This window comes from Ascaphus truei, chromosome 1 (assembly GCF_040206685.1).
Source record: "Ascaphus truei isolate aAscTru1 chromosome 1, aAscTru1.hap1, whole genome shotgun sequence".
NCBI lineage: Eukaryota > Metazoa > Chordata > Amphibia > Anura > Ascaphidae > Ascaphus > Ascaphus truei.
In genome coordinates, this window is record NC_134483.1 from 396306117 (window position 1) to 396322528 (window position 16412).

Below are 16412 nucleotides of genomic sequence, written 5' to 3' on the forward strand. Positions count from 1 at the left end.
GCGGAGAGACGGAACTTGCATCGATTGATACCAGGAGTCTCTGGGCGGATATCCATTAATATCAGTATCGGAGGCCCCAGCATGAATCCCATGCATTAAACATGCATTTACAGTCAACTTCATTACCTTAGCAGCTAACTGCTAAGGCAATGAAGGGGTTAAAGCAGCTTTATTGTTTGCAGAGGGGGTGAGTGAAGCAGGTACTTGTCCCTTCATTCACCCACTCTGCCCAGAATACACATTACAATATGTACTACCCATCAAAACAACACCCATTCCCTTTGCCCCCACATGAAACAATAATTTAATATTTATACACAGGCTTGATACCTGAGGTCGGCGTGTGTCCCTGGGTTTTCCCTGCAGATGTCCGTTGGCCTCCAGGTGGTCCCCTCGGGTGTCCAGGGGTTCACAGGTGTTCCCCATGGGTGTCTGGGGGCGTTCAGATGGTTCCCACGGGTGTCTGGGGCCCTCGTTGGTCCCCATTGGTGTTCCCTATGGGTGTCTGGGGGTCCCTGTGGGTGTCCAGGGGTCCTCGGGTGGTCACCATGAGTGTCCGGGGTTCCTCAGTTGGTCCCCATGGGTCCCCGCTGGCCTGCGGTACCAATCCTGTCACAAAAAATAAATGTGGCATAAATTGCAATAAATACACCCCCCACTCCCCCTCCCCCCACCCCCCAACACATATAGTAATGGGTGAAATAACTATTATCCGGATCTGGATAATAGCTCTTTTGCCCATTATTAAATCAAATAATAGCCAGGCAGAGTAAACTGAATAAACCTTTCTACTTACCCCTGCCATTATGAAGGGCGTCCTCGTCAGCATACTGCAGGGCCATGTCCTCTGTTGCCAGAAATAATACATGAAATACAACAATCTAATGGCTATCCGCTAAGGTAATGAAGCTGCTTCGTCATTTTTATTATTAGTGTGCGGGAGCAGGGGGTCTCATGAGCTTAACCACATTGATTTCTGCCTAGAGGACCCCCTGCTTCCCGAGTTACAGGCCCAAATATGGGGTGCCGGTATCTCCATTATTGAAATACTCCGTTCACGTGACACAGACGATTTAAAAATGGTGACGAGACTGGCACCCGATGCCCCATACCAGGGCCTGTAACTCAGGAAGCAAGGGGTCACTGATGCTGAAATCAAAGCGGTTCAGCTAAGGAGACCCCCTACTCCCGCACACTATTAATAAAATTTACATTTAAGGAGCTTCATTACCATAGCAGATAGCCGCTACAGTAACGAATGTGTTACATTTTTAATTATTTTTTTACTACTAGTGTACTGTAGCAGAGGGTCTCCGGAGCAGAACCTTGTTGATTTGAGGTCCAGGGACACCCTGCTTCCAGAGATACAGTCCCCATTATTGGGTGCCAGTATCTCCTATGCATTGAAATGTCACGCATCACATGACCGTGGGAATCAAATACATAGGAGATACGGGCACTCCATAACGGGGCCTGTATCTCGGGAAGCAGGGGGTCCCTGGATCTGAAATCAATGTGGTTCTGCTCCGGAGATCTCCTGCTACAATACGGTATTAATAACATATAAATTAAATAAAAAATAAAAAAATTCTGCCGAGATTTGCGCAGGGAAAGGCGGTTCTCTCTCTCAATGGATGAGCCCTTTTCAGAGGGTCAATCTTCACGCCGCTGGCTACTCGCCATTTTTGCAAATGTTGCTATCACTGGTATTCGGGACTTTCTGCATACCTTGATAGCAACGCTGTAAAAAATGGTGATTTAAAAACCCTGGCAATTTTTTTTTTATCGGCGCTTAGTGCATAGGCCCCTATGTATATTAGTGATGATGGTCATTTGTATGTTACTTACTACAGCAGTACGATTTACTAAATCTTTTTTGTTAAATGGATGTGTACAGTCCTGGTAACAGAACTAGAGATGGGAAAATTAGTTTCTCAAATTTGCTTCCATTTTCCCCCTAAAATCCGCAAACGGCTTGGTCGATTTTATTGTGCGTGGATTAATCAAAATCCGCCATTGGATTAAACCCGTGGATAGATTTGATAGATCCTAACCACATAGTCAGCAATCCGTTGGCGGATTTTTAAAAATCCATCCACGGGTGTGGAATCCGCGACGTGTATTAGTAGTAATAAATCCACAAAACGCACATCACCCTTATTGAGATTGGTCCGCTGAAATCTGCAGACAAATGGAATCGGCCGATCCGCTGCGGATCCAAATTCGCCCCCACAATTCCCCATCTTTAAACACAACACCATAAATCTTCCTCTTATAGAGGAAAATATGAAAATGATCATACTAAATTAAATACTAAAGCACTGCTCTTATTAGGCAGACCTAGTTGCTTTCTACAGGACTCTGACATTTTCCACAAATTAAAAACAGCAGAAGCTGTTATTGCTGTTTACAAACCTTTATTAACACTGAAAGCAGGACTTGGGCTCTCTTAAATTGTAATCTATTATTGAATTATTGTAACTGTCAGTTCCCCAAGTTTTTATAACATACAGCACAATATGTTATGATAAAGTCCTGTGGATTCATCATTGCATCACAGTCACAGACAACCAGCATTTTACATGTTCACCTGTTCATCTATTTCTTTTGTGTTTTTTTTTCTTTCCAACATGCTGCAGTTGACAATATATTGTGGCGAGAAGAAGGTATTCACACAGATTGTTTTTTTTTTCTACTGTCAATTATAATACATTACGTAGTTATTCAATTGTGTTACATTTATCTGGTACAACTAATATGTTTTTGGTTTGTTTTGCATCTTACTTGAACCAGAGCTCATCAATCCACAAAGTGCAATAGAAACTTGTGAAACTATATGGCCATTGGGGTCAGGGCTTGCTACAGTGACCGATAGAAAAGCCGCAACATTATTGGGAAATTTCCCAGAATCATTTTCCAGAATTCCTTGCAGCAATGGAAGTGCTGTATGCTGGGTAATAATGATGAAAGGTGGGGTTGCAGACCTGTCTAAGACATGCAAATGAACATACAGTAATATTTCTATTTGCTATATGCTTTGCTGTGGAGGGTTTATGTCACTTTTTTTACCCACCATAACTTAACTAAGTATGGTAAAACCTATCCCTTGCTTCATTTTTGCATAGCCAGTAGAACCAACCCCACACTGAGGAGACCCATTAAGGTCGAAACAGTCTGTGGGTGGGTTTGCTGGCTTTGCATCTTAACCCTGGCTGTGCTCAAAGCTGTGACAATGCAGCAAGCTTAAGCCTATAGGGAACCATGTTTATGGTTTTGAAGCAAAAGGTGGCACTGTGTGCTCATTTGCATGTCATTTGCCAGGATCCCTTGAAGCAGTGGATGTGCTGTGTGCTGGGTGATAATGGTGAAAGGCGGCGTTGCAGACCTGTCTAAGACATGCAAATGAACATACAGTAATATTTCCATTTGCTATATGCTTTGCTGTGGAGGGTTTTTGTCACTTTTTTTTACCCACCATAACTTAACTAAGTATATGTGTATATATATATACATATGTATGACTGAGCCACTAATTGAGCCAGCTGTGCTGAAGTAGGGATATCCTGAAAACCTGGCCTGTTTGCGGCCCTCGAGGACTGGAGTTGTGCAGGCCTGGTCTAAATGATAACAAAGGATGGAAAAATAATAAAGATAAATATATGATTGAAAAGTTAATACTAAGCCACTCCTTAAACAATGTCCAGTCCAATGATACGCTTGATTTGGTTTTTGTAGGGCAGCTTTCAAAGGGAGAACCGATTCCAAAGAAATCTAAAAAACAAAAGGAGAAAGCGCACAACCCATAGCGTAAAAACGTAAAAATAAATTTAATATAAAAATGGAGGCGAGGGAATCAAGCTCACTCACAACCGATCAAATAAAACAAGCATGTATATATAATATATATATATATATCACCACCACGGGAACAATACGGCCACGGCACGGGAACTGCACGGCTATGTTGTGGAGGCATAGCCGTGCAGTTCCCGTGCCGTGCCATATTGTTCCTGTATTGTTCCCGTGGTGGTGATATATATATATATATATATTATATATACGCAAATATAGCTGTGTGCTCATCTGCATGTCTTAGGCAGGTCTGCAACCCCGCCTTTCCCCATTATCACCCAGCATACAGCACTTCCACTGCAGCAAGGGATTCTGGGAAATGACATGCAAATGAGCACACAGTGTATACATAATACACAAAAAACACAGCGCACAACGCTCATAGTGCATTAAAAGATATATTTAAAGTAACCATCAATAAAGGTAAGTATTGTGCGTACATCAAAACTAAATTAAACAGGCATGTCAGGGGTTAATGTTACATGTGCACCAGACAGAACGCCAAATCAGATGTCATCAGTGGTGGTACAAGCAGTTCCCCATCTCTTGGTCTCTCGGTCCCACGTCAAGGTATATGGATCCTAGATAATCCCACTCACATAGGTGGAGAGTCCAGCAAACTCGTGGTACACACGAGTGATATCGTGGTATCGGATAAGTCTTTGCAATGGCTGGATACATGCTCACAGCCCATCGATCCGACACTTCCGGGTTTGTGACGTCACTGGGAAGCGCCACTGCAACTCACGTCACAATCTTTTCTCCAGTGGCCGAGGGAACCCGCAGTAGTGGGGTGAAGAGTCCAATAGGATAAAACAAATAGAACCTTTCCAACGCGTTTCGAAACCTTACGGTTTCTTCATCAGGGTTAAAAATAAGTGGTTAGAACATACAGCATTGAAATACTCCACGCTCACATCTGATTGGCCCATCAATCAGATCCTCCAGCCAATACAGAGAAAGCGGGGAGGAGTCAATGACTCCATGTGTTACAACAAGTGGTTGCTATAGGCAACATTGACAACAATATAAACTTTAATCAAACAAACAACAATACAATATTACAAATATGAGAAAAACGGCTCTAAAATTAAAAGAAAAAAGTGTTAGAGTATATTTGCACACAAATAAAATTAAACCGCCTATAAAATCAACTAAGCATGAAAAAATCGAATATGTCAATTAGACCCTGAAAAAGAAGCACGAAGCATATATTTAAAAAAAAAATATATATATATAAAAAAGAACAAATGACATTAGGCACTAGAAAGAGCACAAATAGGTAGCAGGGGAATATTCCCCTAACTAAAACAGAGGATCATAATGGTAAAGACAAGTTATCAGTAAAGGGACCAGATATCGATGTCCTAATTTAGACCCCCCCGGATACAGAGTCCTCAACTTATGTATCCAGAAGGTCTCTTGTACAGATAACTCTTTAACCCTATCACCGTCCCTTCTATTTCTAGGGACATATTTGATGCCCTTAAAGAGCAAGGAGGAGGGATCCCCATTATGGTGCAGAGCATAATGTTTTGAGAGACTATGTTTAATAAAACCGATTTTGATGTTACGTATATGTTCTTGGATATGCACCTTAAGAAGGCGCTTGGTGCGCCCCACATATTGTAGGCCACAGGGGCATTCTATTAAATAAACAATATGGTCTGAATTACAATAGATGAAGTCAGAGACCTCAAAAACGTCTAATGTAGAATTTCATATAAATGATTTTTTGTTTGGATGCAAATGTTTACACACTGAGCATTTTTCACATTTAAAGTTTCCAACTGGTTTAGTGTTAAACCATCTTTTTTCCCCAACAGAGTTCTCTTTGATGTTAATATCACTAGAGGATAAAGTATTTTTGAGGTTTTCGCTTTCCTATATATAAATTTTGGAAATTTTGAAATGTGAGCCCCCAATATTGGGTCGCTTGATAAAATTGCCCAGTGTTTTTTAACATTTTTTCAATTTGCATTGTCATAGAGTTGAAATTGGTGATGAATGCAACATTACATTTGCCATCATGACCCTCCTGATTTTTTTGTTTCTTTTACCTTTGGAATTAACATTTGACTCCTATCAAGTTTTCTCACCCTATCTAAATCACTATTTAATTTTTTCAATGAATAGCCTCTCTCCAGAAATCTAGAGGTAAGGTCATTCGCCTGTGTTTCGAAATCTTTATCTGAACTGCAATTTTTTCTTAACCTATAATATTGGCCACTTGGGATATTTTGAATCCATGTTTTTTTATGATTGCTAGTGGCCAGCAATAAGTTATTTGAATCCACATCCTTAAAGTGTGTTTTTGTTATCAACTTCCCTTCATCCGTAACTGTCAAGCTTAAATCCAGAAAACTAATTTCCTTTACATTTTCCAAATGGGTAAAGGACAGATTTCTGTCATTGCTATTGATGTATTTTACAAAATGACCTACAGAACATTGGTCACCATCCCATATGCATAGAATGTCGTCTATGAAACGACGCCAAATAATAATATTGTTTTTAAAAGGATTGTTATTCAAAATGTGTTCAAATTCCCATTCTCCCATGTACAGGTTTGCGAAACTGGGGGCAAATCTTGTGCCCATAGCAGTTCCGCAAACCTGCAGCAAGAATTCGTCCAAAAACATAAAATAATTGTGTTTTAATATGAAGTGGATAGAATCCAAAATAAACCTTCTATTTAAAGGATGTAATTCCAGGTCACCCGATAGAAAAAAGTCAACGGCTGCTAAACCTTCCGTGTGTGGTATATTCGTATAGAGGGCCTGCACATCACATGTGAGCCATCTATACGAATCTTTCCACTCGAGGTCTTGTAACAGGTTTAGTACCGAGGTGGAATCCCTTAGATGAGAGGGGAGTTTTACCACATAAGGCTGGAGAAAGTGATCAACATATTGTGATAAATTTGCAGTAAGACTTTGAATTCCCGATTTAATCGGTCTACCAGGTGGGTTAATTAGGGATTTGTGCGTTTTGGGAAGGTGGTAAAATATTGGGATTTTTGGGCAGCTTGAGTAAAGGAAATCAAATTCATTCTTTGTAATGACACAGGTAGTTAGGGCTTGATCTAAAAGGCCTTTAAGTCTAATCAAAAAATCACTAGTAGGATCTTTTTTAAGTCTCATATAGGAGGAGGTGTCATTCATGAGTCGGAGTGCATCTCCTTCATAGTGATAGGTAAAGGAAAGGTTTCCTTAGGAACAGTGCTTCAGCGAAATGGGGTACAATGGCAATAGTTGCTCAAAAATGTAGATGAACAGGTTAGGACAAGGTTAATAACGTAATACAGAGTATTGGACCAAGTGCATCATAAAGCAGGGAGTGATATAAAAGATTAATCTGTCTTTGATGAGGACACATGTATAATGCTAGAAAAGCACCTCATCAGACTAGAAAAAATCTCTCTTACCTGCGGCACTGTTACTGGTCAGCAACTCCCCTGAATCCATGAATGGGGAGAATCAAACTCTTTTGGAGAGGATGGGAGGGGGGGGGGGAGAATGAAAAACAAGTAAAAATGGAGAATAAAGATATATTGTGCATGAAAAAACAAATCATTATAATAAATCATTATGGTATAATCCGTATGAGACATGGAATATAAATAAATCAAGTAAGAAAATGTTTTAGTTCCCAGTCCTGGTTCATGCCCCTGGGTGCCATTGTCCCAAGGGCATAAATCCAGAACATCTCTCTACGATTAAGCAAAGCTTCTCGATTGCCTCCCCTGACATGAGTCTGAATGTGTTCAAGGGGCAGTGATTAAAGTGGCGTGCGACCGGGTATCTATCATCACGTTTCTTAATACTCCTGATGTGTTCAGTAATTCGGACTTTTAGCGGTCTTATTGTTCGGCCTACATAATTACTCCCACAGGGACAGTTGAGTAGATATATCACAAAGTTGCTGTTACATGTAAGAAATTTCTCAATGCGATTTAAGTTCCTTGGCATATCTACATGTGTTGCAGTTCCCACACCTAAAAAATCCCCTTGGTGTTGTGGGGGTGGGTTTCTTAGCAGAGCAGAACAAACTAGGTGATAAATGGTTCCCAATGGTCTTGGCCTTTTTAAAAACCATTTTGGGGTTAGATTTAACTAAACTCTCTAGATCTCCCCCCTTCCCCCCCCCTCCTTCCCCCTCCCCCCTTCCCCCCCCTCCCTCTCCTTTTCCCCCTTGTTTATTTATTTTCCCATCTTCTTCTGTTGCCTTCTCTTTGCATTTGTGTATTCATTCTCTATGGATTCAGCATCTATTGTTCTGCACAAAAATAAGAACATACTGTTCATCACTAAATATTATCATGAACAATTCTTTGCCCTATATATTGATTGATAATAAATTAAGGGCTAGAAGGAATTATATATTTTTATGATATAACTAGACACTGTACAACAACAATATACTTTAGGTTATTCTACATCCTGTGTCTATCCATACAAGGAAATTGATTGCGTTGTCATTGATTTGTATTTTTATATGTCTGTTGTCACTCACAATTGTATGTTATACCCTCTGTCATTTCCCCCACTCCCGCGGCTGAACGGGTAACCCTGACCACCAAAGATGCATCTCCAAATCAGTAATCTGATTGGAGATCAACTCTGACCAAGCAGAAGGCTAGCTGGTATCCACAGCTACCAGAGACGCCTCTCCGATCTAGCTCCCAGTTGGAGGGCTACTCTGACCAATCAGAGACTCAATAGCACTCGCGCGAAAACCGCACGGCATCTCTGGGAAAAGTGGGCGGGGTTTCCCCTTTAAAGCTGCGAGTAGTGGAGACGCGATTTCACTCTTTGAAAAAGGGCTGCATAGCCTGAAACGCGTTAGAGTTTTTTGCTGTCTCCCCCACTGCACCATGTTTCAATAAAGAAGAATTTTAACCCTCTCATTGCTGGTGTTGATCCCGTCGTTCAGCTGTGCTCCGCTGCTATCCTTGGATAATCTTCTATGCATCTCCTTCATAGTCTTTACGATCTTGTAAAACGACACCTCCTCCCTTATCAGCCTGTCTAATGATGAGATTATTATTTTCTTTCAAAAACTTTAGAGCTAAAGTTTCTTTCTTATTGAGGTTATGTTTTATATCACCAGATTTCACACTACTTCTTAAGGAATTCAATTCATTATTGACCATATTGAAAAAGGTCTCTATGTGATGACCTTTTGAATGTGCGGGATAGAATTTAGATTTTCCCCTGAAATGAGTATGCTTACATGTTAATTCATTATCCGCAATCTCAGTCTAACAGCCACAGGTGGATCAATCGGTTTTGCTATCTCACCTTGCCCTTCATTACCTTCCAAATCAATTTTAATAAAGTGTCTTTTGAGAGTGAGAGTGCGCATACATTTTTGGAGATCCATATATAATTGGAAGGAGCTTGGTCCGCAAGAGCGAGAGAATGTCAAGCCCCTATCCAAAACTCTTTTTTGATCATTGGTTAAAATAACCGTAGATAGGTTAAAAATTCCTCTCGAGGGTGATGTTATATATCCTTCTCGTAGTCCCTTTTCTTTTGCTCTGGCCCCCCCTCTAGTTCCTCTTCTGGTAGAGTTCTTTTCTTTTTTTTTTAATAAGGGTTTCTGGACAGATCCCAGAATCTCCTCCTTCCTGTGTGGGTCTAGATGTCTGTGTTTGACTAGATCTAAAAAAGAAGATGGGGAGGGTTGGGCTGGTGATCGATATCTGGGGCTGGGTTTGTTTGATCTATAATTCATATTCGGATCATGTCTTTCATATTCCTTTTGTCCATACCTAAAATTTGGGATATAGTGCCTTCCTTTATAATTGGGGTTCCTATATTGCCCTTCTGGCCTAGGTGGGGGAAAATGCCCATCATATTGTGGAAACCCCCTTCTAGACCTGATTTTCCATCCGCTTTCGTTAGGTTGGGTATAGGGTTTAGAGTACCTCTGTTGATCATTAGATCTATTCTTTGATTGGGAAGAATCCCTACCCCCCCTCCTTGAGAATTAGCTTTAGAAGATCTACCTCTATCAGAATCGTTTGCCCAATTTCTCTGCCTATTGTTATCGTAATCAGCTTTGTCCCTATATTACGATAACAATAGGCAGAGAAATTGGTCTTATGTGGTAAAACTCCCCTCTCATCTAAGGGATTCCACCTCGGTACTAAACCTGTTACAAGACCTCGAGTGGAAAGATTCGTATAGATGGCTCACATGTGATGTGCAGGCCCTCTATACGAATATACCACACACGGAAGGTTTAGCAGCCGTTGTCTTTTTTCTATCGGGTGACCTGGAATTACATCCTTTAAATAGAAGGTTTATTTTGGATTCTATCCACTTCATATTGAAACACAATTATTTTATGTTTTTGGACGAATTCTTGCTGCAGGTTTGCGGAACTGCTATGGGCACAAGATTTGTCCCCAGTTTTGCAAACCTGTACATGGGAGAATGGGAATTTGAACACATTTTGAATAACAATCCTTTTAAAAACAATATTATTATTTGGTGTCGTTTCATAGACGACATTCTATGCATATGGGATGGTGACCAATGTTCTGTAGGTCATTTTGTAAAATACATCAATAGCAATGACAGAAATCTGTCCTTTACCCATTTGGAAAATGTAAAGGAAATTAGTTTTCTGGATTTAAGCTTGACAGTTACGGATGAAGGGAAATTGATAACAAAAACACACTTTAAGGATGTGGATTCAAATAACTTATTGCTGGCCATTAGCAATCATAAAAAAACATGGATTCAAAATATCCCAAGTGGTCAGTTTTATAGGTTAAGAAAAAATTGCAGTTCAGATAAAGATTTCGAAACACAGGCAAATTACCTTATCTCTAGATTTCTGGAAAGAGGCTATTCATTGAAAAAATTATATAGTGATTTAGATAGGGTGAGAAAACTTGATAGGAGTCAAATGTTAATTCCAAAGGTAAAAGAAACAAAAAAATCAGGAGGGTCATGATGGCAAATGTAATGTTGCATTCATCACCAATTTCAACTCTATGACGATGCAAATTGAAAAACTTTTTAAAAAACACTGGGCAATTTTATCAAGTGACCCAATATTGGGGGATCACATTTCAAAATTTCCAAAATTTATATATAGGAAAGCGAAAAACCTCAAAAATACTTTATCCCCTAGTGATATTAACATCAAAGAGAACTCTGTTGGGGAAAAAAGATGGTTTAACACTAAACCAGTTGGAAACTTTAAATGTGGAAAATGCTCAGTGTGTAAACATTTGCATCCAAACAAAAAATCATTTATATGTAATTCTACAGGAGAAGTTTTTGAGGTCTCTGACTTCATCTATTGTAATTCAGACCATATTGTTTATTTAATAGAATGCCCCTGTGGCCTACAATATGTGGGGCGCACCAAGCGCCCTCTTAAGGTGCGCATCCAAGAACATATACGTAACATCAAAATCGATTTTATTAAACATAGTCTCTCCAAACATTATGCTCTGCACCATAATGGGGATCCCTCCTCCTTGCTCTTTAAGGGCATCAAATATGTCCCTAGAAATAGAAGGGGCGGTGATAGGGTTAAAGAGTTATCTGTACAAGAGACCTTCTGGATACATAAGTTGAAGACTCTGTATCCGGGGGGTCTAAATTAGGACATCGATATCTGGTCCCTTTACTGATTATTTGTGTTTACCATTATGATCCTCTGTTTTAGTTAGGGGAATATTCCCCTGCTACCTATTTGTGCTCTTTCTAGTGCCTAATGTCATTTGTTCTTTTTTATATATATATATATATATATATTTTTAAATATATGCTTCGTACTTCTTTTTCAGGGTCTAATTGACATATTCGATTTTTTCATGCTTAGTTGATTTTATAGGCGGTTTAATTTTATTTGTGTGCAAATATACTCTAACACTTTTTTCTTTTAATTTTAGAGCCGTTTTTCTCATATTTGTAATATTGTATTGTTGTTTGTTTGATTAAAGTTTATATTGTTGTCAATGTTGCCTATAGCAACCACTTGTTGTAACACATGGAGTCATTGACTCCTCCCAGCTTTCTCTGTATTGGCTGGAGGATCTGATTGATGGGCCAATCAGATGTGAGCGTGGGGTATTTCAATGCTGTATGTTCTAACCACTTATTATTAACCCTGATGAAGAAACCGTAAAGTTTCGAAACGCGTTGGAAAGGTTCTATGTGTTTTATCCTATTGGACTCTTCACCCAACTACTGCGGGTTCCCTCGGCCACTGGAGAAAAGATCGCAACGCGAGTTGCAGTGGCGCTTCCCAGTGACGTCACAAACCCAGAAATGTCGGATCGGTGGGCTGTGAGCGTTTATCCATCCATTGCAAAGACTTATCCGATACCACGATATCACTCGTGTGTACCACGAGTTTGCTGGACTCTCCACCTATGTGAGTGGGATTATCTAGGATCCATATACCTTGACGTGGGACCGAGAGACCAAGAGACGGGGAACTGCTTGTACCACCACTGATGACATCTGATTTGGCGTTCTGTCTGGTGCACGGGTAACATTAACCCCTGACATGCCTGTTTAATTTTGTTTTGATGTACGCACAATACTTACCTTTATTGATGGTTACTTTTAATATATCTTTTAATGCACTATGAGCGTTGTGCGCTGTGTTTTTTGTGTATTCTGTCTAAACATTTAGGGGGTGTTCTGAGCCATCCCTGGTAGCACAGCTGCAGATTCTCCTATCACCCAGTGTCCACAAGGTCACGTATTGATTACATATATTTATCACTGATTATCACTTCACGTTGTGTATTGATTGTAGTTGCGCACTCTATTTTCACCTTTATTCACATTATATATACATGCTTGTTTTATTTGATCGTTTGATTCCCTCGCCTCCATTTTTATATTAAATTTATTTTTACGTTTTTACGCTATGGGTTGTGCGCTTTCTCCTTTTGTTTTATATATATGTATATATATATATATATATATATATATATATATATATATATATATATATATATATATATATATATATATATATATATATATAGATAGATATAGATAGATATAGATATATATATCAAATAAAAAGGATCACTTGTGAGCACATTCACATGTCTTAGGCAGGTCTGCAACCCTGCCTTTCACCATTATCACACAGCACACAGCGCTTCTACTGCAGCACGGGATTGCTGAGAAATGACATGCAAATGAGCATACAAAATACATTGTTACATGGAGCTCATATAAGCTTATGCTTGCTGTTAACACAGCTTTAAAGCACAGCATGGGCATCAGATGCAAAGCCAGAGAAACCACTCACAGACATGTTTCAACCTTAATGGGTATCATCAGTGTGAAGTTGGTTGTACTGCTAGCTTTGCATTTTCAAGACTGTAGGTTTACCATCACATTTTAAGTTATGGTGGGTGAAAAAGGCAACAAGAAACCTCCACCGTATTGTATATAGAAAATAGAAAGATCACTTGTGAGAACATTCACATGTCTTAGGCAGGTCTTAGCTTTTTGCGTGCCAAACAAATATCTGACCTCTGCACCTTCAAAATCGAGGCATGTTTATTATTACTTAATCCGCTTGATTTCCCATGTCACAAAGCTGTATTCGTATTTTTGTGAATTATATTAGGTCCAAGATATCTTTTGTAAATCTGAAAATCTGGGAATGAAAAAAGTTACCCCCTTGTCCCCTTCTCTACTACTCAAAGGGGGAGGTCGGATTTCAGGACTATATGGTCCCATTTGAAGATGACACCCAGGGCCTCTGGTAGTTCTGGGTACCGTCACCAGACATCAATAATATAAACATATCGTTCTTTTATGGTTTAATTATCCAATAAAGTTGGCCCATTAATATTGGGCAGATTTTACTTCTGACAGATAAAAAAACAAGCACTTTTAAAATATCATATTAATTCCAGAAGGAGTTGATCTTTTGTGTCGTGGATTCATAGTATAACTATACAGAAAAAGGTATTATCATTACAGGACATTTCTAATGATTTGCAATAAAAGATTACTTTGAGTTATCAAACATAAATAACAATAATGCATGACAGTGGAATAATAACAACAATAATAATAAGTTACTACTGTAAGTTGCTTACAATATGTGAAAGTGATCACATACAGTACTGTATGCAGTGTGTACGTTTTCGTTTGACAGGATTTGACAGTAACTGGCTTAGGTAATTACAGTATATCTCAATTATAATTTCCATGAGAATGTAAAACAGCAGGTATTATCAAATAAAAATTAAGTTACAAAAAAAACTGCAGGTATTAAACAAAAATGTTCAGTATTACTAATCGTCTGTACCTTCAAACAACTTAAACAGTATATCATATTCACTTACAGTATATTAGAATGCTTCAAAAGAAGTTGCATTAGCAAAAGGTCATACTATGATATTTGCTGCTACAAATGACAACAGTCAAAAATATATCTACTGTGAGTAGATACATACTGTATCTATTATATGTAGATTCACAATGAGAGGACATAATGTTCTGACTGACTAAATCTAAAATTCTAAAAATCTTTAGCCAAGGTACTGTATTGGAAGCACAGAAGAATTGTTGAGCATGAAGTAGAAGCATATTTTTTGTATTATTGATTATTCTGTTGAGCCATTCAAACGTAGTAAAATTAAATTTTAAGAATTTTGCAGGGAATCATCTAATCCTAATCCTACTTTGAATGTCTCTGCAGTACCAGATGATAAATAATGTACAGTATACTGTATATATTGATTTTGTTTCAAGTGTCTCACCATTTTTGCTCAACCCTTTGGGTGCCCCAAGACATAGCCACTACATCATGGGGTCTGGCACTCCAGGGACCCCATAACATAGTGGCTATGTCATGCCTGCAGAGTGCTTGTTTTCCAGGGGTTTCATGAATGCCGGACATTATCTCTATTGAAGGGAAATAGAAGAAAAGGACTCCTCCTCTTCCGTTTCAGGGTTAAGAGCCATCACAATCATCTGACTGCTCCTCACTGCCCTAGGTGCCGTGCCCCTCCGGTGTTCAAACGGTTAAATATTGGGATTTCATTGGCAAAATAAATTGACTCATATTTGCACATCTCTAATTATTGATACCAGTCATTGGCAATTACTTTTGAATTGGTATACAAATTAATGGAGATAATTAGAAGGTTATGTGTGGAGGACAATCAAACACAATTAGTATTCATTAATTGCATTTATTTGCCATTTCTTAAAAAGCCTTTAAATAAAGCACTGTAGAAATTTAGCATAGCAGTTTCCATCATGCTCATGTTCATACTGTACATTTTTCCAAACTGATTTGGAATATTTTTTAGTTATGCAAATGCATCCCGATCGCAGCTCTCCCATGCCCAAACGCCAAGTAAAGTTGGTTGCCCTTAAGGGATTAATGCAGCGGGCATCCCTGCCTATGAATGCGACTCCCACAGCGACTCCTATTGGGCCGCCACCAGTCTACGAGCTGCACAGAGAGAAGTAGTCCATCTCTCTCTGTCTCCCCACACTTCTTGCAGCAGATCTCACTATTTTTTATTTTTAGTACATATGATTGAAGCAGGCATTCTTTAGAGCTGAACTGAATTAATTTCAGGTCCAGGGACACCTTGCTTCTCGAGGTCCAGTCCTCCGTATGGGGTGCCAGTATCTTCTGCAAGTTTAAATCTTCCACGTCACGGCTCACTCTTCCAGGACATTTAAACAGCCACAGATACCTGCACCCCATCTCAGGAAGAAAGGAGTCCTCGGACCTAAAATGAATGCGGTTCAGCTCTGGAGACCCACTGGTTCAATCATATGTAGTAAACATAATAATAATAAAATAATGAGATCTCCTGTAAGAGCTGTGCGGAGAGACAGAAAAAGGGACTGCTTCTTTCTGATCTCTCTGTTCAGCTCTTACAGAGTCGTGGTGTCCCGGTAGGATTAACACTGCAGGAGTCCCGTTCAGAATCAAGGGCTCCTGCTGTGGTAGGCCTTCTGGGAAATTCCCTGTTTTCTGGGCCATGATGGCACTGGGCCAAGATCACAGCTGCACTTGGGCCGCGCTCCACCCACTTCAAGTGCTTCATGGGGATTCTTGAATCATGCAACATCTGTACAGAATCTAAAAATGTCTATTAAAGAATTTACAGTGCAGTCTGAAAATCCCAGATGTTTAGTTGAATCCACAAATAAACTCATGCTGGTTAACAAAAATGATTAATACAGCTCAACCCCGTTATAACGCGACCCGTTACAACGCGAATCCACTTATAACGCGATGGAAGCGTGGCTCCCAATTTTCGTATTTATGAATACTTTACAACACGATTATTGGTATCTTAAATACTTTATTGTACAATGCATACAATTGTACATTATTTCTAAGGCGATCCGCTTATAACGCGATGTGATTCTTTGGACCCAAGCACAGCGTTATAAGGGGGTTGAGCTGTATTATGTTTTGAGTGTCATTCTTGCATTCTCGGTTTTCAGTTAACAGATGGTGTCAACATGCATTTGTAATTTACCACTGTTCTGCTTAGAATTGTTGGCTGCTTTGTTGTTGTTATA

General features: G+C 39.4%; 1 protein-coding gene across 3 annotated transcripts in view; it reads left to right on the forward strand.

Annotated features, from left to right (window-relative positions):
- FSTL5 (follistatin like 5) overlaps positions 1 to 16412 on the forward strand; it is an 816421-nt gene that overhangs the window by 699042 nt on the left and 100967 nt on the right. For 2 of the 3 annotated variants that reach the window (XM_075612304.1, XM_075612322.1), the window contains one exon: positions 2640 to 2666. The exons of the other annotated variant lie outside the window; for it this stretch is intronic. In XM_075612304.1, coding sequence (XP_075468419.1) covers positions 2640 to 2666 — 27 coding nt within the window. The remainder of the gene's footprint in view (positions 1 to 2639; positions 2667 to 16412) is intronic. 3 annotated transcript variants of the gene reach the window in all.